Consider the following 26,011-nt stretch of genomic DNA (forward strand, 5'->3'; position numbering starts at 1 on the left):
AGCTCTTTCCCTCCTGGGCATTGTTGTACTCACCAAGGGTGGGTGAAAGGCTTGAACTTGTTACTAGTTGGCTGCTGCTCTAAGGCCTTCCCAGACTATAGTTCTGGTCTTGATTCCCATTCTAGGGGAAAGTGCCAGAGCTAGTTTTCTGTCAAGGATGAAGAGCTGAGTGAGGTTCAAGTGCCACAGGAATTTAAACAGGAGGAGCTAGAACCAGCCTCCATTACTGGTCTGCTCCTTATAAAAATACAAGAGTTGAGCAATGAAAATGCCTCATTAACCCAAACTAATTGTGTGAGAAAGAAGACAGTCACCCAGACAATTAAGAGAAAAACAGGTGTTATCTTCTCAACACAAGAATACAGAGATCTAGACTCAGCTCAGCAGCTCAGCAATGCTTTGCAAACACTTGCAACCACAAAGAAATTGCACCAATATTGGTGGTAGAAGGAGAGACACTGAGAAAGAAGTTGTAAGTCTCATCAGAAATAGGAGAAAGCAGGAAAATACTGACCCCACAAAATCTTTGCTGTGGGCACACAGTGGCTGGACCACCTACACTGTTTGTAGGGTCACTATTATGGCAAAGCTCAACACCAAGCCTTGCTAAAGTCTGCTTCTTCTAGTTCTCTCTCATCAAGCCCAAAAGCCTCTCAGAAGGAGTATTTTTGTCTTCTCCTGATGCCACCTAGTGCCCTTCCCCAGCCTGCTCAGCCGGAGCTCAGTGGTTCAGCCCTCAGAGCCCCTGAGCCACTGCCATTTCTGCAGAGGAAAGGAGGGTGCAGCTCAGTGGGGCCAGGACTGACAGGAACTACCTGATAGCAGCAGGGATATGGGCAGCTGGAAAACCACTTGGAAAACTGTACCAGAGGCAGCATTTGGACTGGAGAATAGCTTGGATAGGAGGTACTGAGTCTGCAGCACAGAGGATGACAGAAGCTGGAGGAGCTATTGGGCAGCTACACTACAATACAAAACATGCAATGGGATCACTCTTCAGAGCTTACTTTTGATGGTAACTTTTCATCCCTGAAGATAAGTGAGGGAGGAAGTCAGACCAACTATAGAGTGCACCTGGAAGCACAGCAAACCTTCAGGATCTCTGTTATCCCCCAACCACTCTCTGCCCAAAGAACACTGACCCACACTGATGTCACCTTAACCAGAGACGAGTGTTTAATCGAGTGCAAGGGAGTGACAATGGCACAGTGGGTTGTGCTGGGAGGGTGATTCCCACTGCGCAGAGGTACGGAATCTTCAGAACAGAAGTAAAGAAGAGGAGGCAGATCCATCTTACAGAGTACAATGAAAAACAACTTATGCATCTGGATGCAGCAGTGGAAATAACGATACCTCCTAAGGACTTGCAAATACCCAGGCCTGAGGCATCTCAGCATAACTGAGATGACAGATTTGTCAGCACAACTGACTCCCCAACATCAGTACTGAACAGCAGGCAATGGAGCTAAGGTTTGTTTTTTATACATATATATTTATATATATAAATATATATATATAAAGCGCCTATCACCATATCAATAAACATTCTTTGGAACCACTCTGAGGGCAGAAGTAAGAACAGGAGTCAGCCTGTTGGTACCTCAGCACTTCTGTTTCTAACCAATTAAAAAAATTAACAACAACAACAAAAAAAACAAACCCCACAAGACTGCTGCCAGCCTGCCTGGCTGGTGTTTAATACTGCTATTCCATAGGGTTGGAGGGAGACCTATTGTGAATGGCAACAGTTTGCACTGTGACTTCTCCAGCTGTGCTGCAGAGCAGTACAGGAGTCACAGGAGGGCAGTGGGACACAAAGGCTCAGACTCGTTACCACTCAAAATGTCTCAGCAGCAGGGAGCTCCCATGAGGAGAGAGCAAGCTAACTGTGCACAAAGCTCGCTCTCTCTCTGTGCTTAAGGCTGAGTCAGGGACCCTTTGGACTCTTCCCAGACCACCAGACAGAAATATGTGTCAGTTATAAATACATCATGTCAGTTGGGGGCGTGTGGGGTGTGGTTGGGATGGGAGAATTTAGAATGGGTGCAGGGAGGAGAGAAAGGAAAAAGACACCTTACGTTTCCAGCACCGGAAAGAACAGTTTTGACCTCACGCAATAAGTCACTGGACCTTTTCAATAGTCTTATCTGGCTTATGCCCCATCATCTTTTAACACATCAGATGGAATGTTGGCTGGCCAAGGGTTAAACAATCCCACACAGTGGAGAGCAAATCTGCAGTCTGCTGAGAAGGTCCCAGCCACATCACTGACGACCTCAGAATCCAACTTGAACGAAAGAAACAGCGTCTTGGTCTCACACATCACTCAGGGCCTGCAGAGAGCCAATGACAAAGTGTCAGGATGGACCTGCCACAGCTCTACCAGTCCTCAGCAGAAATATGAATCACCACCTCTGCAACACAGTTATGGTATTTGCCTTCATCCCTACGACACTCTAAGGAGTTGTTTTCTGGAATCTGCAGTTGCAGCCCAGTGGGGAGATGATGGAATAATGCAAAAATACAGACTATCCTTCAAGAAGCCTGACTGAACTATGCTGGAGCATCTTTTCTTTACCCTCTGGTTTGCACTAGTAACCACAACCACATTTTATCTAAGACTTTTGGAGCTTTCCAGTGGGAAACACCAGTTCTGCAGGCTCCTGGACCTGGCTTTGGTAGGAGTGATCTGTCATCAAGGCATGGGATATCAGCCCGAAGAACAGCTCCTAAATGAACTCCAGTCTTCCCTGACTGACTCATACTCTGTCATACAAAATGCTGTCCTGCTCCGACTTGCCCATAGAAGTCTTTGGGGCTGCAGGAAATCCTCAGTCCTGTCTACTCCCACTCCTACCTCATCCTTGAGGAAGGCGTTGTGGCACAGCCTGGCTTACCTTTCGTGCAAACTCTGGCAGCACAAATGCTGCCCGGTGAATATCAGAGTTGTAGTATTTCAGACTCCTCTCCTCTACTTGCTGCTGCGAGAGCTGCTGCACAGGCTCCCGGAAATTTGTATTCTGCAAAAATAAAGCCAAGTAGCTCTGACTATTCGGGTAAGGAGCCAAAGACTGTGTGACAGGCACCCTGATGCATGGCAGAGAATTGAGACGACTCACAGGAAAACAAATAACTTTCTGTTCTAGTATGAAGTCAAAGGTTCTGCGCAGCCCCAGTCCCAAGAGCTGGGGTTTATGCTCTGTAATTCCTGTGACCAGCCCTTATGCACAGATGTCAGTGCATGAGGTCAGACTGCATGAGCCATGTACCAGATGAAGCTGTGAGAGTACCCAAGCATCCAAGAAGCAAGGCTTTCCTCTTCAAAGGAGAACCCATGTTTGTGTGAAGTTTGGTACAGTGCATGCTGCCAGCATCCATATTAATCATGTACAGCAGCAGCAATGCTGGCACCCAAACCCATCTAACAGTCACATTGAAGCAGACTGGGAAAAGAGTAAACTTCAGTGGTCTGACAGAGTTACCAGCCCACATCCTAACACTGACTCTCACTTGGAGGCCTCTGTGAGCAGATTACCAGCCACAGGCTGATTCTTAGCAGGTGCCCACTTTTTAACAGTCAGCATCAATAAGCCAAAGCCTTAACATGTTCTGGAAATTGGTAGTGACTTCCTCCCTTCCAAGTTTGTTGTACTAGACAGAAAATTATGACCATTTCTAAAGCAACTGGTCAATTCTGCACTTCCTTCATCACCGAGCAGGCTGCATTGCAGCTCTGGGGCTCTGGGCTGGCAGAGTCAGGGCCCATCAAGAATCTCAAGGCCCCACAGCTGGGAGACTTCAGTGCCACAGCTCAAGCTCTGTAAGGGACAGCCTCAGGCAAGTTTCTAGGGAATGGAAAAGGGCACTTGAGGTGCCTGAAACTCACCGGGTTCTTGCTGCAGAGCATGAAGCCAATCTGCCCGCTGGGATATGTGGGGATGGTGCAATAGGCGTATTCCACAACTGGGAACAGAGACTTGCAGAACTGACGCATCTCCTTAATGAGATCCAGGTGCAGCCACTGGCACTCACCTATGGGAGAAAGGAAGTCAAGATGCAAGGTGAGAGCTGCCCCTCTTCTTTGCACAGAACTGTGCCAGGTGGTTCCAAGTCTCAACCTGTACAGCTCACGTAGTTTCAAAGACAAGACCCTTATGCCACTTTTGCTAAGCCCAGTCCAGCAATTAATGAAGCTGACATAGATCAAAACCACTGCTTTACCTGGGAGATGACATGTTTCATTCCCTGCATCATATGTCCCCAAGAAGAGTCCCCTCTGTGCCTCACACTTGGTATGTAAAAGCATAAGCCTCTGCCCAGGGACAGCATCCTCACCTTGGCAGCAGAGAATCCCATCTTCTCGCAGGGCTGTCTTCATCAGCTGGTAATAAGATTCTTTAAACAAACTTTCTGCAGGACCTGGGAGAAAGGTGAGTAAAGAAGAGTTTTGACCCTGGGTGAACTCTGGCCTGCACCTACCAGGGCAAAACAGTCAGGATTTTACCTTTGCTAAATAGCCAGCCCAGGTCCCCTACCAAAGAAAGTCCTAGCAGCTGCCTCTTGCTTCACAGAGCACTTTTTAAGCAGAACTCCTGCTCCAAACTGCCTTTTGGAGACGCCTCTCTCTGTGTTGACTAGAGCAAGACTGAAAGTGACTCAGGCACTCATTGATGGGTTTCTAAAATGAGGTGCCATATCTACATTTGGTCCCTCTCTACCTCAGCTTCACCCTTCAGAAATCCAGCTGCTTCACCACAGCCATCTTGAGGGTAGGTGCTGCAACAACAGTGTGTGAGCCACTGCTTTATCAGCAGGCACATGCGCAAAGCTGCCCTTGCCAGCATGGTGCTGTATTCCCCATCGGATTGCTGGACTCAGGAAACAACTCTGCCAAAAGAAATAGTTGCTGGAGTTGAATTTTGAGGAGAGAAATGTAACAGCTGGCTTGAAGGCCTGCTAATACAATTTTATGGTTTCCATCCTTCCCTTTCCCCACTAAAAGAACCAAGTTGGCAACAGTCTTTTCACTTGAAAGGATCCTGAGTAAGCTGGCATAACTTCCAAGAGGTAGGCAGAAGGAAAAAAATGAAGGAGGTGTGTGGAAAGCAGTGCTCTTTTATGGCTAGAATTCTTACCCATGGGGTCAGACGAGTCTGTGATAATCACATCAAAGGCTTCTTGATTTTGTTTCATGAACTCAAAACCATCTCCCACATGCAAGGTCAGCTTAGCACTGGAATACCCCACTGCCATCCCTGGGAGGTACTTTTTAGATACCTGGATCACGTCCTGCAACACAGAGAGCACAAGTGGGTCAGAGGAGGCTTACAAGAAGCTGCTTCTCAGACTACTGTGCAGTTGTGACTGGAAGAACAGCACAATGAGTCATTTCCTTCCCTACCTTCAGCGCAAGTCTGACTCGCCCGTAAAATCCACAAGAGCTGCCAGCATCTTCAGCCAGCAAGCTACTCTCAGCCCTTTCTTACAGCCTCAGGATTCAGTGACACTGTTGGATCTGTCCATGCCAAACTCAACAAAAACCTGGAGCTTCAAAAGCTCCCTGAGGAGCCGACCAAATATGATTACAGGTCAGACTGCTCTGTGCTCCTTTTCCCTACGGAACATCACTTGCATAGGTGATCTCAGCTAAATCAATTTATTTTTCTTTCTAAGTAAAACCATGCCAGCAGGTTTCTGAACGCAGTATGAGAAATATCCCCATCTCTGCACTATAGCTCTTATATCAATCCACCTGTAAGATACAGTTTTCTCTCAAAAATCATTAGAAAGCCACTGCCCTGGGCCCAGCAATTGTACTGACTACTACCAACTTCTCATAACTGGAAAAAACAAAAAAATATGCCGGTGTCAGGCAGTGCTTGTTCAAAATCAGGCACATTTGCCTACTTAGCTGGCAGACAGAGCACACAGTCTCAGATAGCAGTGTTTCTTGTTCTTAACAGAGCTTTGCTCTGAGCAAAACTTTCTGAGAAAGTAAAATATCAGAACAAACTGGCTGATAGAAGGACTGGGAAAAGAGTAAACTTCAGTGGTCTGACAGAGTTACCAGCCCACATCCTAACACTGACTCTCACTTGGAGGCCTCTGTGAGCAGATTACCAGCCACAGGCTGATTCTTAGCAGGTGCCCACTTTTTAACAGTCAGCATCAATAAGCCAAAGCCTTAACATGTTCTGGAAATTGGTAGTGACTTCCTCCCTTCCAAGTTTGTTGTACTAGACAGAAAACTATGACCGTTTCTAAAGCAACTGACCCATCTGTCACAGAAGCTGCTTATTTCCCGCTTTTGGTTGCAAGAGACTGCTCAGCAAAGCAACCATCCTCCTCGGCCAGGAGCAGTACTCTGTTCGGCAGCGAGGCAGAGGGAAAAGCAGCACCTCCACAAAGCCAAGGCACTCCTCCAGATCCCGTGCTTGGCCCACGTCTGCCTGGAAGGGCTTTAATCGTATGTGTGTGAAAGAAATCACATGGAAGAGGCATCCAGCTGCCACGTAGATGACTTGTAAGGCAAAGAGGTGGCGCTGTCACTGTCACGCCAGCAGAACCAGCAGCAAACACGCCCGGTGCTGACGAGAGACAGGTGAAACCGCAGCTCCCGTGGATGCTGTGAAGTCGGGCTCGTTTTGCTGGGCAGCCCGCCCGCCCCGAGGCCCTGGGGCTCCTGCACGCAGCCGGGGGCCCAACGCACCTCATCGATTTCGCACTGCACCACGGACTCCACGGTCGGGTGTTTGACCACCTCTCGCAGCACTCCCCCGTCGCCGCCGCCGATGATCAGCACCTGGCAGAGAAGAGGGCAGAACACAGGCTATCAGCGGAGTCGGCTCCGGCGAACTTTCGCTGTACGGCCAAAGGAGAACGGCGTGAAAGCCCTGAGGGCCCGTGCTGCCCGACGACCGGAGATGAACTGCGGGGCCCACGAGGCTGCCGGCCCCTCTCGCCCGAATGGCCCACGGTAGGCCCCGGCCGCAGCAGCCCTGCAGAGGCCGGGGTGGGTCCGCAGACCCCGGCTGGGGAGACCCCGCGGTGGGGACCGGGGACGACTCACCTTGCGGGGATCGGGGTGGCTGCAGAGGGGCAGGTTGGCGATCATTTCCTGGTAGGAGAACTCGTCCCGCTCCGTGCACTGGATCACACCGTCCAGGACCAGGACGTTGCCGTACGTGGTGCTGGGCAGAGCGGGGAAGCGGGGTTGGAGCGGGCCTGGGGCCGCGCTCCCCCGCTCCCTCTCCGCGCCTCCAGGCCCCACCGCATGGCGCTGACCGGCCCCGCCATCCACCACCGCCCCGGGCCGCCCTCCCGCACCTGCGGAAGACGAGGATCTCCTGGTAGCGGGAGCGCTGGTGGTGCAGGAGTTCCTCCACCTGCAGCGACATGGCCTGGCCGGGCCATAGACGGCACGTCTCGCGGAACCAGCCCTCGCGGATCAGCGCCGCCGCGCCGCGCTCCATCCCGTACCGGAGCGGAGCAGCCGCTCCCGGACCACCTGCACTCCGCTCCCGCCGCTGCCGCCGCCGCCTGACCCCGCCGGCGCTGGAGCCGCGCGCAGGGCCCTGCGGCGCCCCGCCCCCGCCCGCGCGCGCCGCCATTGGCCTGGGGGCGGCCGTGACGGCCGAGCCACGTGAGGCCAGTGCGGGCGGAGCGGGGCCGCCCCCGCCGCCACGGGGAAAGGGCGCGTCCGACCCACACCGCCACAGCCTTTCCTCGGAGGACACCGAGCGCTCGGCACTGCTCCGCCCCGCCTGTGGAACCACGCGCGACCAGTTTTCGGGAAAACGAAGAGTCTTAATTTTTTAGGGGTTTTAAGGGTTGGATGCAATGAGGATGATTGGGGGGAGCATCTCTCAAGAAGAAAGGCTGAGGCAGTTGGGCCTGTTCAGCCTCGAGAAGAGACGGGTGAGAGGGGACCTCATTAATGTGTGTAAATATCTAAAGGGAGAATGCCAAGAAGAGGGAACCAGGGTCTGCTTAGTGGTGTCAACTACTGGGACATAAGGCAATGGCCAGAAACTGATGCACACGAAGTTCCACTGGAACATTAGGAAGAACCTTCCTGTGTGGCTGTTCTGGAATGGATTGCCCAGAGAGGGTGTGGAGTCTTTTTCACGGGACATATTCCAGATCCATCTGGACACAATCCTGTGCCATATGCTCTAGAATGACCCTGCTTGAGCAGGGAGATTGGACCAGATGCTGTGGTCCCTACCAACCAAACCCATCCTATGATTCTGTGGATGTCACAAAAGCAGATTTAGTTCTAGTGCTGGTGGGCCCAGGCGAGGGCTTGGCTGCCTTACAGAATGTGGTGTGTGCTGTGAGGAGCAGACTTTGGGAGAAATACACCAAGGTTATACTGAGAGCAGTTCTCCAACCAGGTTACACAAAGATCTCCAACTGCTGCACAACAGTATAATAACCTCACAGTAGGGGACTCCAGTACCACAACTTCACAGACACAACCAAGTGAATAAAACACTATGTAGTTGCTAGTCACTTCCATTTTTAAAACCTATGGCAACTCATAAAGGGAAAACAGAAAAAGACTAAAATTAGGATCATCCCTGAAATGTCACTTTCCTTGGAATTTTAAGTAGAGGATTTTAACTACAGAGATTTTAACATCCCTGGGGCCAATGAGGCTTTTGCTAACACTTACTTGTTCTTCAAGTTAAAGAAATAACAAGAACTGGTAAGGCTGACAAGGAAGGAACTGGCAGGCTCTGCAAATGCACTTGGAGACAATTGCTATTTAACTGCCTTTTTAAGAAAACATTCTCCAATATTCAGCCATGTAAGCAGATTTTATAAGCAGAAAGAGACTCTGTTCTACTATTACAATGCTGCTTAGTTGGCACTGTTCACACTAAGATACTGTCATAGCTTAGCAAGCATAGTCCCGGAAGGGACGTCCTTGCTAAGGGGTGCTTACAGTTTCCTCTGGGAACTGATAGAACCTATCAGCTGGCCAGTTTGAATATGGACAATTCTCTAAGCCACTTAAAGTTGTGATCACCTCTGTGATCCACATTTAAGAATAGGCAAACTCCCCCTCCAAGCTCTCTCTCGTTTCCGGTGCTGGGACAGGTGGCTGCAGGCCCCGTGTGGGGGCCAGCGGGCCCGGCCAGGCCCTGCTTGGGCCAGGCCGGGCCGGGTCACGGCCATCCTGAAGCCATGGACCTGTTCCAGCCGTGGAACCCCCCCCCACTGCCTTGCCATGGGCAGCCGGAGCGGCTCGGCTCTCCCCCCTCTCCACTGCGGTAAGAAAAATTCAACATTCCAGCTGCAAAGCTGCAAGGCCGAGGTGAGAGTAACCCTTTTATTGCTGTGAAGAGCTGAAAACCTGAGGGAAGAGAGAGAGGAGATGCTTAAAGCTGAAATTCTGTTGTGAGGCTATGATATATCAGAGTATCCTGTTGTAATTTCATGAAGATATGGGGGGTGGAGTGTTCAACTCGTGAGCAGAAGCACCTGCGCTGAGATAGGCAGATGCTGACGCAGCTGTAATTTCATGAGAAGTTTGGACAGGGAGAGATGAACCAGATGAGGACTTTTGCTCCAAATGGGAAAGGAGAAAACCTCAGTCCCTAGAGATGCTCCCAGAGATAGTCCTAAAGATGAAGATGATGAAGACCCTTTGCTCCCAGGGAAGGAGAAGGGCCTCTGTTTTTGTTTCTGAATGGCTCAACCTTAAAATTGTACCCCAAAAAACTTCAAGAGTGGACCCTCGAAAGCAGTTGCGGGAAAAGCTGCAAGTCGGGGGAAAGGACTCACACGCAGGCAGAGAGACTCCTCTTCCTGAATGGACTGAACAATATTTGGAAGTGGGCGGCTGTCTCGTTGTGATACTGTTTTCATAGCATGAGCAAGAAGAGACTTCTCTTTCTAAATGGACTGAACAAGGTTATTATGGAAGTGGTAAACAGACTGAACATCTTAAGGGTTGTCTTTTCACATTGTCAGTGGGAGAAGGGAGGAAGGTGGGGGGAGGAGGAGAGTTCTGAAGGTGGTATAATTTTTTTTTTCTTCTTTTAGGTCTGTTAATAAACTTCTTTATATTCTTTCAAGTTTGGTGCCTGTTTTGCATTTCTCCTAATTCTTATCTCACAGCAGATAAACAGTAATGAGTATTTTGGACCAAACCACTACAGATACCTAATGAGAAAAACCTCTTCTCTGTTCCTTCCACTCCCTATTTCCCAGAAACAGGGAAAAAGATTGAAAACAAACTAAATCTCAGGCCTCCTCATAGTCTTTGTAAAATAAAGCCCTGATAAAATGTCATGTTCCCTACCTCTCCACAGCAATATTACCAGCCGTCAGAGGTCTGCATTAGAATAAGCTCTGTAACTGACCCATCAAATACTGATTACACTGTTTCTGATACTCTTTCTACAAAGACTTAAGGATAACTCACTGTATTTAAAACTTGGAGATGTTACTTTAACTGCAGAGGTTCAGCTGCAGCCTCTTACTTTCACTCTGTAAGTTTATGGTGAAACCATTGGTCTCCTATACCTCTTTTTTTTTCCCCCCCTTAAAATACAATCTTTCCATTACAATACACAAACACTGCGAGGTAAACACACTCTTTTTCCGTATTACCCTGTCTTGTAAGAGATGAGCTGTGCAGTTCAATTTGTAAGCAAGTTCTATCATGAAAGACACTCTGGCCTCACTTCCTCCTCTGAACTGCTGGGGTTTGAGTCACCTCTACTGCATCTCTATCATTTCTGTGCTACCTTTAGAGATGCCAAGAGGTTCCTCCCATACTCCAATAACATGCTGATCTGCACTTCAGGCAGCTCCAAGAAGTGACGAGTTTAGCCTAATTGTGTTTGAGGACACAGGATAAACTTTCAAAATTATAAACAAAGCAATGCTGTGAGTACAATTAGAAAAAAAAAGCAACGTGAATATAACAAAAGTGACATCAATTAAAATGTTTTTCCTTTCGGAAAAAAAGTGATTTTAATGGTTTTAAAAACTTTCCTGTACAAAAACCGATCAATGACCAGTATTTGCTTTCCCATGGTGACAACACTTCTAACTATTGTTTCATTCAGCAGCAACTCCCACAGGTCCTGTAACAAAGATTATCTCTTTGGCCAGTGGTGTGTTGAACCCCTGCAAAAGAGTTAAACAAACACTTTAACTCTTCCTCTAAATTCACTCAAGACTGAAAACTGACAGTATTACACAGCTTCTATCAAGAAAGGGTCGTGAGGCAGACAGAACTCTTCTCCCTCCAATACCGCCCTTAGATAGTGTTGCTCTTTTATGACTAAGTAACACACAAGAATCAAATCCTATAAGGTAAACATTAAGTATCTATTCAGAATAAGAATGTTCATATGCGGCAGTACTGTTATTCCTCCCAAGCTAGGCAAGTGGTTCTCTCCACTTCCACCTATCTCTGATCAAAAAAAGCAACTCCCACACCCATTAACACAAACTTTTACCTCAGCATTTCAAACCTCCCACCCAGACTTGTTTTTGATTGCATTAATCCTAAATTGTTGGGGATTTTTTTTTCTTTTTTTTTTTCCTTTAAACTGATGTCAGTCTGTGATGAAACCTCTTCAACTAAACATATGCTAAAGCTCCCACACCAGTAGAGGACAATAGCTAAGCTCTGCCCATGGCTCTGGGGCAGGAGTGCGCAAACACTCCAGCTAGATGAGAGCAGGCTAACAACACACCTTTCAGCTTTCCCCATCAGGTAGGACATGCTCCGGTTTCCAGACTGTTGAAGTTTGTTAGCTCCAGCAAATTTCTGCACAAACAAATAAAACACCACCACAGTGAGGTTCCTGCTAAGTATATTCCATGAGATTCACGTGCTGCCAGATCTTTCCAGCCTCACAGAAATCTGCTTGTCGACTTCCCTGTGCTGGTCACAGACTTCCCTAAGTATGCATAAAAGGACAGCACAAAACCAGCAAGCCATGATTTGTTTATGGGTTTTTTCTTCTTTTCAATGTCAGTTAGCAATAAGTTAAGTAAAAAACCTCTGAGGTGAGACTATTACTAATAACAGTACTTGGAGGAGTTTTCCTAATAACAGTACTTGGAAGAGAACATGAGCAACACGCAAACTTGATGTGTCCTAGAACCACTGGAATATCTGTGATTTTTGAGAACTGAATTTGGTACTGGAATTTGTGGTGGTTTGCTGTGGTCCAAGTGTCATGCTTGTGATGTATAGAGGCACAGATGTGAGCAATGTATGAACAGGTGGGAAACAACAAGGGAGTCTGAGGGACTCCAAGGAAGCTCCCCCTGAATGGGAAGAGGTAGTAATACAAAGCATGAACCTGTGACTGGAAGCCACATCTCAGCAGCTGTTAGGGAACATTCTGCAGATGCAGAAAATATCATATGCCCTCCCAGAGAGCCCCCAGCTGGGTACGTATGATCGCCCACATTTCTGTTCCTCCTTTCATGACAAGCCCATACCTTGCCTTTGTAACCTTGCTTGGCAGGATCAAACTGTGGCGACTCTTTTGATTTGCTGCTTCCTAACGGAGAGAGGAGAGAAGCTGTCACTAAAATTTTCAGTAAAGAACAATGCATTCCACAGAGTTCCTCTGATGATATGGAGGTTTCACTACAGCCTCCCACATGGTAAAATCCAGAACAATCTTTTAAAGGCAGGAGATGTTTTTGAATAGGTGCTTTTTTACAAAGGAGTTAAATCTCCTTTGCCTCCTAGTTCCTGGGTTCGGTTAAACACACAGAGAAAAGAAACAAAATCCAAGTCCACAACCCACCTGGCCAATTGTTTCAGGATTTTGTTTCCAAATCAGAAAAGGGATACTAAAGTCTACATTCCTCAAGTCAATTTCTTCAAGTATTTCCCCACTATAATGTAAGCACGTTGTAACAGTCTGTACTGCACTGGCACCCACATTCACACAGCCTTGTCAAGGCTCAGCTGGCAACATTTTCCACAGCGTGCAGCACTCTAGCAAGGGATCAGATCTTACCTGCAAACACGTTGAAGTTGGAATTGCTGTAATCAAAGGGGGTAAACTGCCTTGGTGCTTCCAGCTCCTCTGGTTGCTGGGGGGTTTTTTGCCGTTTCTTTTCTTGTGTTGGCAACTCTACTCCCATTTCTGCTCCCATTTCACTTGTGTCTCTCTCCCTCTTCCTAGTAGCTTGTTCCTGCTGTGAAAGCAACCCACAGAACAGAAAAAAAGGTAAGTTGAAGAAAGGAGAATGAAACATCTCTGCGGAGGCACCAGTGTGCAGATTAACTGCCCAATGGAGCCAGGCTCCAGTGATTGCTCTTGCCTTTGGCAATAGTAGCATGGGGAGAAATGTGCTTTTCCTGGGGCCTAAACTGCTATTCTTTTTTCTCCTCACAGTAGGGACTTTTATGAAAAGCCAGATTGTCATTCCCCAGGACATGGGAAGCTGAGATCTGCTGTGGCCCCACTGGCATATTTGGGGGAACCTATGCAGTACAACTGAGGATCCTTAAAGGAAGTGAGGAGCAGAGGTGCATCAGTGGAAAACTCCCTGCTGAACACATGGAGGGATGTGACGATGTCCACAGCACAATTAGCAGGGGCCTGTTGTTACACCCAGGGCAGCACCACAGAAGGACTACTATCAAAACACTGTCATTCAGGTATTTCAGTTACAGGGCTCAGAGTTTCATTCTGAACTATCTTATAACAGTCAAAATGGACAATGGCTGGAAGGAGGAATTCTATGACATACCATGGCTTGCTGACGAACAGATACAATGTTTTGTGCTGCCTTTTTATGCAACTTCTGTGTCTGGACACGGGCAGCTATGGAGACAAACAAGCATTACTGTAAAAAGCAGGAGTAAGTTAGCCAGGGGCTTAGAAAAAGCAAGCAAAGCAGCTTGTATCAAGTCTCAAATGAAACAGAGTACAAATGTTAACAAATAATATCATTCATCAGGAAATCCATTATCTACAGGAAGCAACCTATGTGCCCTGGGAAAAGCATGCTGGCAGACACACTAAGGAAGGGAAGAATGGCTGTACCTGACTGCTGGGCTGCTGTCTTACTGGTTTCATTCTTGGACTTCTTCTGTACTGGTGCCTGACTCATCAACTTCCATCGATTGCTGATCTGCAACAAAAAAATACTACCTGGAAACACTTTCTTGAAAGTTTTATGGCAAGAAGTTGTTTAAAAACTTGCTAAGACATGCTGGTCTTCATTAAGACTACCAAAGATCAAATTCAACTGTAAAAGAGATTAAGATCTGCTGCACCAGGTGAAGTAAAAGCAAATGCTTTATAAGTTCTGAGCTACAAATAAGCCTTGAGAACAAATGCAGATACTTCAGTAGAGTTTTCAGCTTTGACAGACAGGGACTATACATCAGAATGTCTCCAATCCCTGGTTCTTCAAAGGATATGAATGTCACAGAAACATGTAAAGTTTCTCAAGAAATACCCAAGGAGAAAAAAAAAATCTATATTGCTGAGGCTCCTGATGGAAAATAAACTACTTATTTGTTTCTTTTGTACTACTTGGCAGGAAATTTTAGCATCAGTCTTACTTCATAAATTTTTGATGATGGGTCAAACTTTGCAGATTGTGAGACATAGGCAGAATTCTCCTCTGGAGGTAGGTACTGTAGAGAGGGAAAAAAATTTGCTTTGAATGCAGCATGTGACATTTAGCTCATTGCTAAAATGCTACTTGTTGTAAACCGGTGAGTTCATTTGAAGAAGTATTCTACAGACAGAACACCTTGTGGAAAAAAAAAGTTACCACAGCTATTGCCAAGAGAAATATTAAAGAAAGAAACAACTAAAAACCCCTCCCCACAGAACCAAAACACCCCCAAACAGACCAACCATCAACTGCACACCAGAAAAATTTTTGATATTATTTTCTAGTAATTTACCACTCCAAATGTATAACAGTATTCTATTGTTATTCTGATTCTTTACAAGAGTAGAATCAGCTCACTAACCCTAGCCATAAAGTACAGATGAAAACGTGAGGCAAATCTAGCATAAAGCATTAAAACTAGCTTTAAAAAACCTAGTGAAAGGTCTGTTTACTATGTAGAAAGACTTGTATCCAAAAGGTATTTAAACGTGTTTTGAAAACAAGTCCACACGTGTCTTTGCAAGAAGGACAATCCCCTCACTCTAGTCAGAGAGAAGCAGCAGCTGATGCTCTATCAAGCTCTTCTGATATGCCTGGAAAACCAGCTCAGAGCATCCTCTGCACTGGGTAATTTGAGTTCCACTATTGGGAGCTTTTACCATTTTAAATGGATTTTCAAAGGACTCCATTATTAGCTGAGCTTTCCGCTGTGCAGTGGTTAAAATCCTCGTATTTCCTTTGTTTTCATCACATTCCTTAAAAGAAAGGAAAAAAAAGGAAGAAATATTAACATGAATATTCTTTTGGTTTGGCTACTGCCATTTCATGCCATGCTGCTTCTCCCTCTGAAATCCCACTGATAGCAGTGACCCTCCGACATGGAATTAACTTGCTGGCCTCCTAACCCAGTTGTCTTGGTTAGGCCATATGCCTGACAAAATTTAGTACTGTTGCCATGCATTCCCACCTTATTTCTTTCAACACTTCCACACAGTTTTATCAGATTATTTAAAGTCTGTTTTCTAATACTTCAATACTGACACTGTTACAAACATACTGCTTACATTGAATATGCTGACAGTGGCAGTAGCAACAAGACATGTTGACTCTGGCTGACGATCTTGAATTGTCCTCTCAATGTCTGAAAACAGGCAAACATCTTCCAAAACTGGTGCAGGGTCTGCATGAAAAGGAGACAAAATTTTTATTAGATTCTTGTATATTTTACTGTTCTTTTGTGTCATGAGATTTCCCTTAAAGTTTTTTCAGGACCACTTATTTCCCCCACGTCAAATCTCCATCACTGCATTATTAGCACAGCTTTTAGGTTAACTCTAAATTACCCAAGGCAGAGTTATTCTGAAAATCATCCGTAAGAATCCGTGAACTGTCATGTGGTCCAAAGAGGGCATTCTCCAGCTTCTGCAGAGAGATTCAAATTATAAACACCATTAACACACTATAAATCTATTATTTTCACATACTGCAAAAACACTTCAATGAAAATTCCAAAAAAAGGGATGAAATTCAGAGATGGAATATCTTAGTGTAGCTGATGTGCCAGAGCACACTGCATCTGGCATCAAAAGGCTACCTGTGCAAATGCCCACGAGCTAATGAGATGCTTTACTTCATACACATGATGAGGGAGAACGAGTCAGCCTTAGAAACTCATCTGAATCTTCTCTTCTTACAGCTCAGTCAATATATTCTAACATACTGACACTGTCCAGCAGCCAGAGTGTTTGCTGATGAAACCTTAAGTGCTGCTTTATAGTGGTTTGCAAAATACCAGTTTACACCTAGTAATATTATGAGTCTAGCACAGAAAAGTACCATTAAGCTAAAGCAGAGAGACTTGTAAAATGGATGACATAAGCAATTTACTAGCAGGTAGAATTTTGATACATTTGTTTCCAAGTTTAAGGCTTAAGACACTAGGTAAAAATATAATGCAAACAGTACCTCAGGGTTGGGTAGAGGTGCTCTCTTCTTGAATACTGAAGTAATCTCTGACTAGAATGGGAGAGAAAGGTAAGTCACTTAAAAGCCCCGTTTCTTCTAGGTTGGCCACCTTATCAATGTTTTCAACACATTTATTACAAGCTAGCAGGTTAATAAAATTACTTTCTTCTTCTGCAGTGTTTGCACTTGGCTGTACATTTAAACACCTCACACAAGGGTACATTCTTGCTCACAAATGGTTTTTTTCACTACAAGAGGAAAGCTGTATTAATATCAACATGCTGCTGATATATTTTAACTAATGAACTTCTTATACCTAAGCTGATTTTTCTTTTTTGCCTCACCATAGCTGTAAAACATTTATGAGTCCATTTACACAGCCAGCAAATTCTGCAAGGCGCAGTTCTTCCTCACACAGGCAAATGTGATGTGCAGTATAAAGATAGACAACTGCCTTCTGTTCAAGCAGTGTCTGTTTACTGCTCCAGCTTTCCAGGAAACTAAACTGTGTGTAAGCCACCATACAGCAGACAGGCAAGAAGTTGCAACAAATCTTTCTGCTCTACTACAGAACACTACATTCAGTGTTCAGAAAGCAAACTTCAGCATACACATCATCACAGGTCACCATTCAGCTCCAGGGCCTGGCTTAGGGGATGCCAGTGATTAGTCTCAAGCTACTCCTACCTTGACAAGAGGCATCTCCCGGGCCTGCTGAATGAGCAGATGCAATTCATTAATCTGCTGGCGAACAAGTGGTGGGACAGGGTTACAGCAAGCAATGATACCCTGGGTTTCTCTAAAGAGAGAGAAGGAAAATTCAGTGTGCTGTATTTATGGCTAGTATGTTAGGCATTTGCATCAAAGGATGTGCAACTGGATATAACCACTGCCCTGACCGTGACAGAGCAAGACAAGTCAGATTAATCTCTGTGATGAAATTCTGCATCAGGTTTGTGCAGATGAGGAGAAGCTATCAAGTCAGCTTTCCTCTCACTTTTCTGCGGTCTGTCCTCATCATCATTTCATTCAGTATTACCTATGAAAGCTGAGCCCAGTAGTGGACCTGCCTTTAAAGATGCGTTTTTATTATTCTCAAGTATGGATGTTAGGTGATGAGTACCAAATGTTTGAGGAAAATATTGTATAAATTGGGTGTTTTAAGGGATCTGCCCCTTGCCCTCCCCACCCCTTTAGGAATTGCAAATAAAATCCAAATAAATTTTGGGGGAACTCATCCCTCTCTTGCTCTGTAGAAGTGAAGGAATCTCAGAGGGAACATGTGACATAGAGCAATGCAAAGGAATGTGGTTTATTAGTGCAATAAAATCCAAGTGATGTGTCCCAGAAGTCTGGAGCCTTCTGAAGGAGTATTGCTATTTATTTCTCTTCCAAATTGAACAACTATAGAGAAGAGCAGTACTGACAGCTGGAATGAAGGGACCAACTGCAGAACTAATTACACACTTGGAAGTGACTTGCTGGATATTAAAATTAAGTAAGACTCCTTCAGGGTGAACAAAACTTACTTGGGCAGCTCCTCTGCGATCTTCAACAGCATATGATTTGGTAGCACATATCTACAACACAAAGAGGTGGTGTGAAAGTAACAGAATGTTACACTTAAAAAACGACTTCAAAGTAGACAACTCTGCCCCCATTACAAGGTCTGAGAAGATGAAATCAGTTAAAAAGAAAAGAAACATAACAGGACTTCTGTGTAACAAGCAGCCTGAGGCAGTACAGTAATTTCTACAGGTAACAAACTAGTCCCATCTCAGGGGTGGAAGGGGCATAATCCAAGAGATTTACTGAAGCCAGTGTCCATAACAAAAGACTTCCTACCCTGTGCTCTCGTCCTCTTGACGTGCTATCTTGTCTCTCCATGCAAACAGCAGCCTAAATGCTGCCAGCTGCTGGGTGTCAAGATGTTTTTTCTGCCTCCTGTAGAGATCAAGGTAGGATTCATCTGTAAAGAGGGGCTTGATGTATTTCTAGACAGGAAAAAAGGAAGCACTCGTGAGCTTTCTGTTTTGCCTCTCTCAGACAGAATCTCACAAGGACACATCAGGGGACTGAATACACTCTGGTACAATGTATCTTTGAGCTTTTTATCCTGAACTATTGGTAGGAGCCTATTTCTGAAAAACACACATCTCATCCATTGTTAGGGGAAACCCAGCCTCATCAAATCCAGGAACAGCTTCACTGTCTTCAAGCTTTACTACATTACACAAAGCCTACTTTCAGTAGACAGTGTTTTCCATAGGCACAATATAGTTGTCTCAGAATGCAACTCTCCAGTAAGGCTTTGAACTTTTAGGAACATCCAGCAGAACCAGAAATGTAACATCTCTCTTAGAAAAGACACACCTGAATACATTGTGAGGCCAAGGAATACTAGCATTCAAAAAAGAGCAGGAAGGCATCTGAATCCAAGGACCATAGCTAGTGAAACAAGTGACTGCACAAGACTGAGTCAGAGTTTATACAGCTGTTTTCAGACAAAAAAAGAGGAAAAGATGTAGAATAGGCAAGGGACTTTCTCTCCTTCTCCCATACTCTGATCCAGGTAATCAAACCAGGTGAAGCTTTACCTTCAGGCAGATGTCCCTGCTGCGCTGCCACACAACCTGCAGCTGTGTGGGCTGCTCGTTCCCTCTCTCCCACAGTGACTCCCTCACTTTATCATAGATGTAGAGCAAGTAGTGAGTGTCATCACGGGCATACCGGATCATTTCTTCTGGCAAAGGGCTAGAAAAAGAGCCACAATTAACACTAACACATTTCAGTTGTCCCACCAAACTGTCACTTTTCTCTTGCAAGGCATATTATGGCAAACTGCGTATGAGACATGCCAAGAACTAACATGGAAATGCTTCTGTTTTCTTAGTGAAAGATTGGTTAGGCAACAGCAGTAAAATGCTGTGCACTCTCCAATTCAGATTCTTGTTTGTGGGCTGGATAGCCGAACTGCTGTATATCTAAGTCACACGGCAGAACAGCTTGCTACGGTATTTGTAATAGCTCTCTTCTCTCTGCAGAGCCTACAAAAGTAGACTTGAGATCTCTGTGGTGTGCCGGGTGCACCTGCATAGCCAAGCTCGCTGCTCCAACACCATCTGCTCTACCCTGCGCAGGTGACTAAATGTTTTTGTGGGGGCAGTAGAGGAGCAAATACTGTCTCCATAACACCGCAGTGGTTAAGAACTGTTCCTAAGAAGTGGGCTTCCAGGAGATTATAATTCCTTCATCTTCTCAGATCTTTCCAAAAAGAACTCATTTTCTAAAAAACATGGGAAAATATAACACTCAAAAACTTTGGACATAGCCAGGTAAATGCTGTGCTAATTCACTTTGAGACTAACCTATAACTATGGGTTCTGCAAGTAGAAGCTCTAGAAATGCAAACAAGGAGAAGTGCTACCTTGCAGCTCCAGCCTGTTTAGGGGTCAGTTTTTACCGTATCCTCCAGTCAGCCAGCTGGTACTTCTTGTCAGCATCTACACTGCAATACAGCTTTAGCAAGTGGTCCAAAGAATGTCTGCCAAGATTGAGGAGGCGAGCAGCTTGGTGAGTATCAAACACATTCACCAAGTACAGACCAAAGTCTCTTTGCAGCCATTCCACGTCTGAATCAGCACCGTGAAGGACCTTGAAAAGCATAAAAATTTGGGAATGATATGAAGAACATTTCTACTCCAGGCTGGTAGTACTGTGCTTTCATACTCATGTGTCTAGGACCAGATTTCTTTTCTCCGTTTTTTACTGTTAAGTATAGAACTACTAAATGAGTGCATCTGGCAAGTAATTCACAATTAACATCAAGGAAACAGGCTCCTGAACAAATTATAGTGAAAGCAGAATCAAGCGACCAAGACAAAGCACACAGTGTGATTTAAACTAAAATAAAGCTTAAACTAAAACAACAATAATAATAATTAAAAAAAAACCCTGGTGAATTTGGCAGCTGACCTTCACAATTGCAGGGTCTGTGAAGGTCTCATTGAGGATGTTCATGTCGCTGCGCAGTTCCAGTGTATCAATAATGAAGTCTTCTGTTCGGGTGGAAATCTGCATCAGACACGTCAAGCCAAGGAAGCTCCTGTAGGAATGGTGCTGAAAACAGGGAAGAGAGATGTAAGCTAGGATTCATTACAGAAACAATACTATAAAACAAACAGCACTCCAAATGAGGGAAGAAAGAGCAACAAGGACTTCTTAGAGAAAAAAAGACAACTGGATGAGCAAACTTTCTCTTTGCAGTTACTAAGATGACATAAAAATCCTAAAGATTAATTGAAAGAAGATCAAATTCACTAAGAAGTGTGCAGCCAGCCATGCCATTGGAAAACTTCTAATACTGACACAGTTTATTTCAACCTTACAGATAATGTCTGACAGATCAGGGGTCATGAACTGTCTTTTCATGTTGGGGAGTACAAAAACCAGGAGAAAACCACACACCCCCCCCCCCCCCCCCAGAAGAATATAATGGTCTCTTAGCTCCTAAAAGTACATGTATAACTTTTAAATAGAAAAGGCAATTGGATTACCTCTAAGTCCAAGGCAAATTCTTTACAAGTCATAAGCTTTTCATTTAGTTCTACCAACTCATCCAGTTTGGTGATAAAATGACAGGGTGTTTCCTCAATGGGCCTGTACATCTGGCAGAGCAAATGAATTAGGCATGGTATGTTCACTGTCAACTCCCACCCCAACCTCCACCCTCAAACCTGAAATTTGTCAAGTATGGCTGTAAATGTACTGCATCTGTAGTTTAAAATTAAAGTGGGCACCAACCTGGAGTTCAGGTTTCTTGAGAACTCCATCTGGTGGAGAAAAATGCTCCAGTTCATACTGGTAAGGATGAGCAAACCTGTTGAAGTTAGAAAGAGACAAGCACAGACTAAATTCCAGTCCTCTTAATGAGGACAGAGCACAGAGGCTTTGAGAGCTGTGGTAATTTCCCTATTCTGTCTCTTTTTAAGCAGAGGTTTAACATAACTGCAGAGGTCTAAAGCAAATCACACACAACATAGTGTGGACACAAACACATGCAGAACTGTATACATGATGAGCATCAGCACAATCTGACCACACAGGTTCACCCAGGGGACTCCAAGCACCTTGCTGTCAGGTTAGTTTCTTACATGTCTTGCTCAGTTTTCTGCGTCCTCTGCTGATGTATGAAGTCTGCCAAAGCAGCTGGCACATCCAAGTCCTCAGGGCGCTCCTTTCTCTGCCGTCCACTTTTTGTGAGGGCTGAACAACCAATATTGAATAACTGGACTGGGTCCCCCACATAACATGTTCTCAGACTACTACTATCTCCCCCTCCACCCACCACAAGAGTCTCTGAATTACCAAAAATCTTAACAATTTAGTGCTGCTGCTTTTGCTGTCATTTTGTACCTCAAATAGCAACTCAGTTACTTGGCTGTTTTTAGGCAAGACACAAGGTGGTTCTGCTCAAAAGCTTGGATACAAATTGAAAAATCTTTAGAAAAATTTTTCAATCATTCCCAGTTTCTGAAAGTACAACTGCATCAGTGCAGAATACAAATGAACTGGCAGCAGCAGAATGTGTTACTGAGACAGGGTGTGACCAGCAGCTTTGATAAAGCACCAAAACCAAAGGTAGGTCTCTCCACACAGCTGGTGCAGCTCACTCATCTGAAAGAATATCTGTAAAGCCAACTAGACTAGTCAAGACTTCTCATACAGAAGTGACTCTCGTGTATGTTCAAGGTGGTAAAAAGCAACAGCAGATTATCTGTTTGGAACAGATTATTTGCTGTATACCAGCAAGAAGATGCTGTTTGCTGACCTATCCTGACATTACACATATGGAAAAAACAGTGTCACCAAGATCAGTACACCCAAATATTCAACATCTCCTGCTATTTGTTTTTACAGTCAGTGATTTCTCCTCTAGACTGTGAGGACAGGTTTGTGTCAAATACTCACAACAAATTACCCAACAAAAAGAAACCCCTTACCTTCAGGCAAAGGCTTCAAAGCATTTGGTTTGATAAAAAGTTTAGGTACAAAGGGAGTATTGGAATTGTCAATCTTTTCATGAAACTTAAGCTGTGGTCGAGAAATATTCTTGGCATGAAGCAGTCGGAATGTTTCAGACTGAGTTCTCTTGTGGAATTCTCCTGCCTATTTAAAACACCAGAGGTAAAACCAACATGACTTATCAGACATTCAGAGTTTCTTTTACTCTGATCTAACATTCAGAGGAAGAGTTATACCCCACACTTAAAACTGAGTCACTTTTTTTCAGTGAGGAATGAAAGTGTTTGGACTCAAGGTCATGAATTCATAAGCACAAGAAAGGCTGTTGAGCATGTGAAACTGAAATGGCATTTGAAAGCACATAGATTTCAGAATCAGATTTTCAGAACAGGAGAAAGTAAAAAAGAGAGTTACTTAGAATGTGTGAAAAACATGAGAGAACATTTAACTACTCAACTCCACTGGAGAACTGGTAGTGCAATGGCAGGGAGAACAGCTCAGCTAACACAGCCAAACCAAGCTCAAGGCCTCACCTTACGGTTCCAGCTGGAAACGATCATCTGTGGGGGCTGTAACCCGGCTGGCAGGACTGGCTGCTGGTTTCTGTTCACTCCTGATGCTTCATCCAATAAAATACTCTAAAATCCAGAAAAACAATGTGAAACACCTGTTAAATCACCCCACTCAGACACTCTAGTCAGACTGAGTAAAGAAAGTCGTGTAGGTAGGTACCTCCATAGTCATCTCCCCCAAATTCTGCACAACACAAGACAAACATGGGAAGAGTATGGTGAATATCAGGGATGGGAAGAGTTTCTTCAGAGAAGCACTTTAAAATGTACAGACATGTTCTCAGGCTGTGAGGATTTTATGTCAAACTGTATTTAGTTTCCTCATGCATCCCATATTACCTTCCCTCCCTTTGGCCCACCTGCCTTAGCTGCTGGGATCTCTGGCCTAGCATATGGAAGGGTTTTTAAAATAAAAAGGGAATACATCAGATTGAGGAAATAGTGACTAATTGTGAAAGCACTGCCACTAAAGTTCTTGCAATGAAAAAGAAAACTTGTGGCAACTGAACACTTTATAAAAACCATATCCAGAAATAATTTGCTTACCACTCTTTCAAGAATGACGTCATTGGAGTCAACCAGCATATCAAATTTATCTTCCAGCCCTGTCACTTTGCTGGAATCTTTCATGAGGCTCCGGCAGCCATGGTACTGCATCACCTGGCTCATGCTTGCAAGAGAACAGCACAGCTGTCAGCAATCTGAAAGCAGGCAATCTAAACACTAAAACATCCAGTTCTCTTTGACTTTCTATACTTCGAAGTCCGAAAATAAATCATATTATAGATACCACCACATGAGCAGTGAACAGAAAAAGCACCTATACAGTATTAAGTGTTAGAAATAATTTCTCACAAACACGATTTTTAAAATGGACAGCCTAACATGTTCAGTATCAGGTGCTCCTCTCTGCACAGCTCTTCACGGCAATCATTATGAAAGGCCATCTTTAAGCTTGTCACTTCAGCTGCCAAGTGCTAGAAAAGCAGCTAAAATTAGATGTGTAAAATAAACCACCTTTTCACCCATGACAAGTTTGGAGTTGCCAAAGTAGGGGGCTACCTTCTGGTTTGGATTGAGAGCTATTAGCAACAGCCCAGAGATGCAAAGGGGCCCTTACCAGCGGAGCAGGCGGTCACCCTGCGTGTTGCAGTATGCACGGAAGCCAGGGAAGCTGCAGTAGAAATCATACTCGTCGCCAGGCTGGGGGAGCCCATTAGATGCCTTTGTTGCAGCCACCACTGTGCCAAGAGCATACTGTGCAAGAACACTCCATTATCAGCATTTTGTCAGTATTTTGTTCCTGTTTACCCATGATACTCTTTGACAGAAATGCACTTTGCCTGGCTGTTTGGAACTGCGTGGTTCTAATGTGCGGTATTTCACCAGGAGTAACTTCACATTAGCTCATTTACACAGCTTTAAATTATGAAAGTCTAAAAGCTAGATTTATAACTCAATCTACAATTACAGATTTGACCTGAAGTTGTGTCAGGGGAGGTTTATGTTGCATATCAGGAAAAGGTTCTTCCCCCAGAGGGTGGTCAGGCACTGAATAGGCTCCCCAGGGAATGGTCATGGCCCCAAGGCTGCCAGAGCTCCAGGAGCATTAGGACAACGCCCTCAGGCACAAGGTGGGATTGCTGGGGTGTCTGTGCAGGGCCAGGAGCTGGACTCGATGATCCTTGTGGGAGCCTTCCAACTCAGAATATTCTACAATTCTAAGTCTGCAGGAATGCAGATAATTACCTTATTACTTAAACAAAATACCCCAAATCCCTACAACTCTTCCTACTTGGGAACTAGCAGCCGTTCCCTCTCTGGAAGCAGCATCGTGCATAGGTAAAACACACGGGGGCTGCGATTCATAACGCCGGGAGCAACTCCCATCGCGACAGGCCCTCACGAGGGTCCCGACTCCTTGGCATTCCCAGGAAGCCCCGGTGGCTGACAGGGTCAGGGCCCGACCTAGGCCGGTAACAGGCCCCGATACCCCTCTCTGGCCCCCGCACCCACCGGCCCGGCCCACACCTTCTCTCTCGCACTGGGTGACACCCTACGGGTGTCACCCGCTCGGGCTGGGGTCCCCACGTAGCCCCCGCGGGCCAGAACTACAGCTCCCGGCATGGCCCGAGCGCACACGGCACGCCGGGAGCGGTAGTGCCTCCTCCGCTCCCCCCGCCCCTCTCCGACCGCACCTTAACGAAGGCGTCGGGGCTGTCGAAGCCGGGCAGGGCTGACATCGCGCTGCTTCCCCCAGTGTCCGCGGGCGTCCCGGAGCTGCCCGCCCGCCCCGCCGGGCTCCCCTCACGGGCCGCAGCCGCCATGTTGATGCGCGGCGCTATCGCGAGAATCAGCCGCTGTTGCGAGAACGCAGCACTGGTGGCGGGAAGTGGGGAGAGGAACAGCGGGGACCGCACTCGCCCCCAGCGGCAGCACGGGGCAGGACAAGCCCTGTATGGGATAGCAGGCCCTGAGGGAAGCGCTGACGGGCACCTGGCTGGGCTTCAGTGCCGCAGACGCGGCCTTTTTCGCCCCACTAACACCCACCAGTGGGACCCATAGAATTACAGAAGATCCTGAGTGGGAGGGGAGCCAGAGGGGTGGATCATCGAGTCCAGCTCTTGGCCCTGCACAGACACCCCAGCAATCCCACCTTGTGCCTCATCTCAATGCCTGAGAGCATTGTCCTAATGCTCCTGGAGCTCTGGCAGCTTTGAGCCGTGACTATTCCCTGGGGAGCCGGTTCAGTGCCTGACCACCCTCTGGGTAAAGAACCCGTTCCTGATACCCAACCTAAAACTCCCCTGACACAATCCCAGCCA

The 26,011-nt window shown here is 45.8% G+C and overlaps 2 protein-coding genes across 2 annotated transcripts; both read right to left on the minus strand.

The window, feature by feature from the left end:
* Positions 1-1,153: 1,153 nt before the first annotated feature.
* Positions 1,154-7,572, minus strand: SRM (spermidine synthase). The gene is made up of 8 exons (XM_039564045.1): positions 7,327-7,572; positions 7,070-7,190; positions 6,710-6,802; positions 5,136-5,289; positions 4,336-4,419; positions 3,887-4,032; positions 2,898-3,020; positions 1,154-2,333 (listed from the first exon to the last, which is right to left on the minus strand). Exons 1-8 carry the CDS (start codon positions 7,470-7,472, stop codon positions 2,316-2,318), a joined length of 885 nt encoding a protein of 294 aa, XP_039419979.1. The 5' UTR covers positions 7,473-7,572; the 3' UTR covers positions 1,154-2,315.
* A 3,383-nt stretch (positions 7,573-10,955) lies between these two features.
* EXOSC10 (exosome component 10) lies at positions 10,956-25,537 on the minus strand. The gene is made up of 25 exons (XM_010405751.3): positions 25,385-25,537; positions 24,307-24,443; positions 23,733-23,856; positions 23,148-23,252; positions 22,593-22,758; positions 21,744-21,855; positions 21,394-21,469; positions 21,147-21,257; positions 20,566-20,709; positions 20,054-20,244; positions 19,188-19,344; positions 18,436-18,584; positions 18,120-18,170; positions 17,278-17,389; positions 16,591-16,641; positions 15,969-16,047; positions 15,690-15,805; positions 15,285-15,380; positions 14,567-14,641; positions 14,043-14,130; positions 13,747-13,820; positions 13,008-13,188; positions 12,478-12,539; positions 11,721-11,794; positions 10,956-11,145 (listed from the first exon to the last, which is right to left on the minus strand). Exons 1-25 carry the CDS (start codon positions 25,511-25,513, stop codon positions 11,115-11,117), a joined length of 2,691 nt encoding a protein of 896 aa, XP_010404053.2. The 5' UTR covers positions 25,514-25,537; the 3' UTR covers positions 10,956-11,114.
* Positions 25,538-26,011: the final 474 nt, after the last annotated feature.

This window comes from Corvus cornix, chromosome 21 (genome assembly GCF_000738735.6).
Source record: "Corvus cornix cornix isolate S_Up_H32 chromosome 21, ASM73873v5, whole genome shotgun sequence".
Lineage (NCBI taxonomy): Eukaryota > Metazoa > Chordata > Aves > Passeriformes > Corvidae > Corvus > Corvus cornix.

Coding starts and splice junctions, on each gene's coding strand:
- SRM (XM_039564045.1), bottom strand. CDS start 7,472: ATGGAGCGCGGCGCGGCGGCGCTGATCCGCGAGGGCTGGTTCCGCGAG. Junction 4,420..5,135: donor AGACTCGTCTGACCCCATGG/GTAAGAATTCTA, acceptor CCTTTCTCCCAG/GTCCTGCAGAAAGTTTGTTT. Junction 4,033..4,335: donor TGGGATTCTCTGCTGCCAAG/GTGAGGATGCTG, acceptor TTTCTCCCATAG/GTGAGTGCCAGTGGCTGCAC.
- EXOSC10 (XM_010405751.3), bottom strand. CDS start 25,513: ATGGCGGCTGCGGCCCGTGAGGGGAGCCCGGCGGGGCGGGCGGGCAGC. Junction 22,759..23,147: donor TTTCCAGCTGGAACCGTAAG/GTGAGGCCTTGA, acceptor TGTTTTAAATAG/GCAGGAGAATTCCACAAGAG. Junction 17,390..18,119: donor ATCGCAGAGGAGCTGCCCAA/GTAAGTTTTGTT, acceptor CTCTCTCTTTAG/AGAAACCCAGGGTATCATTG.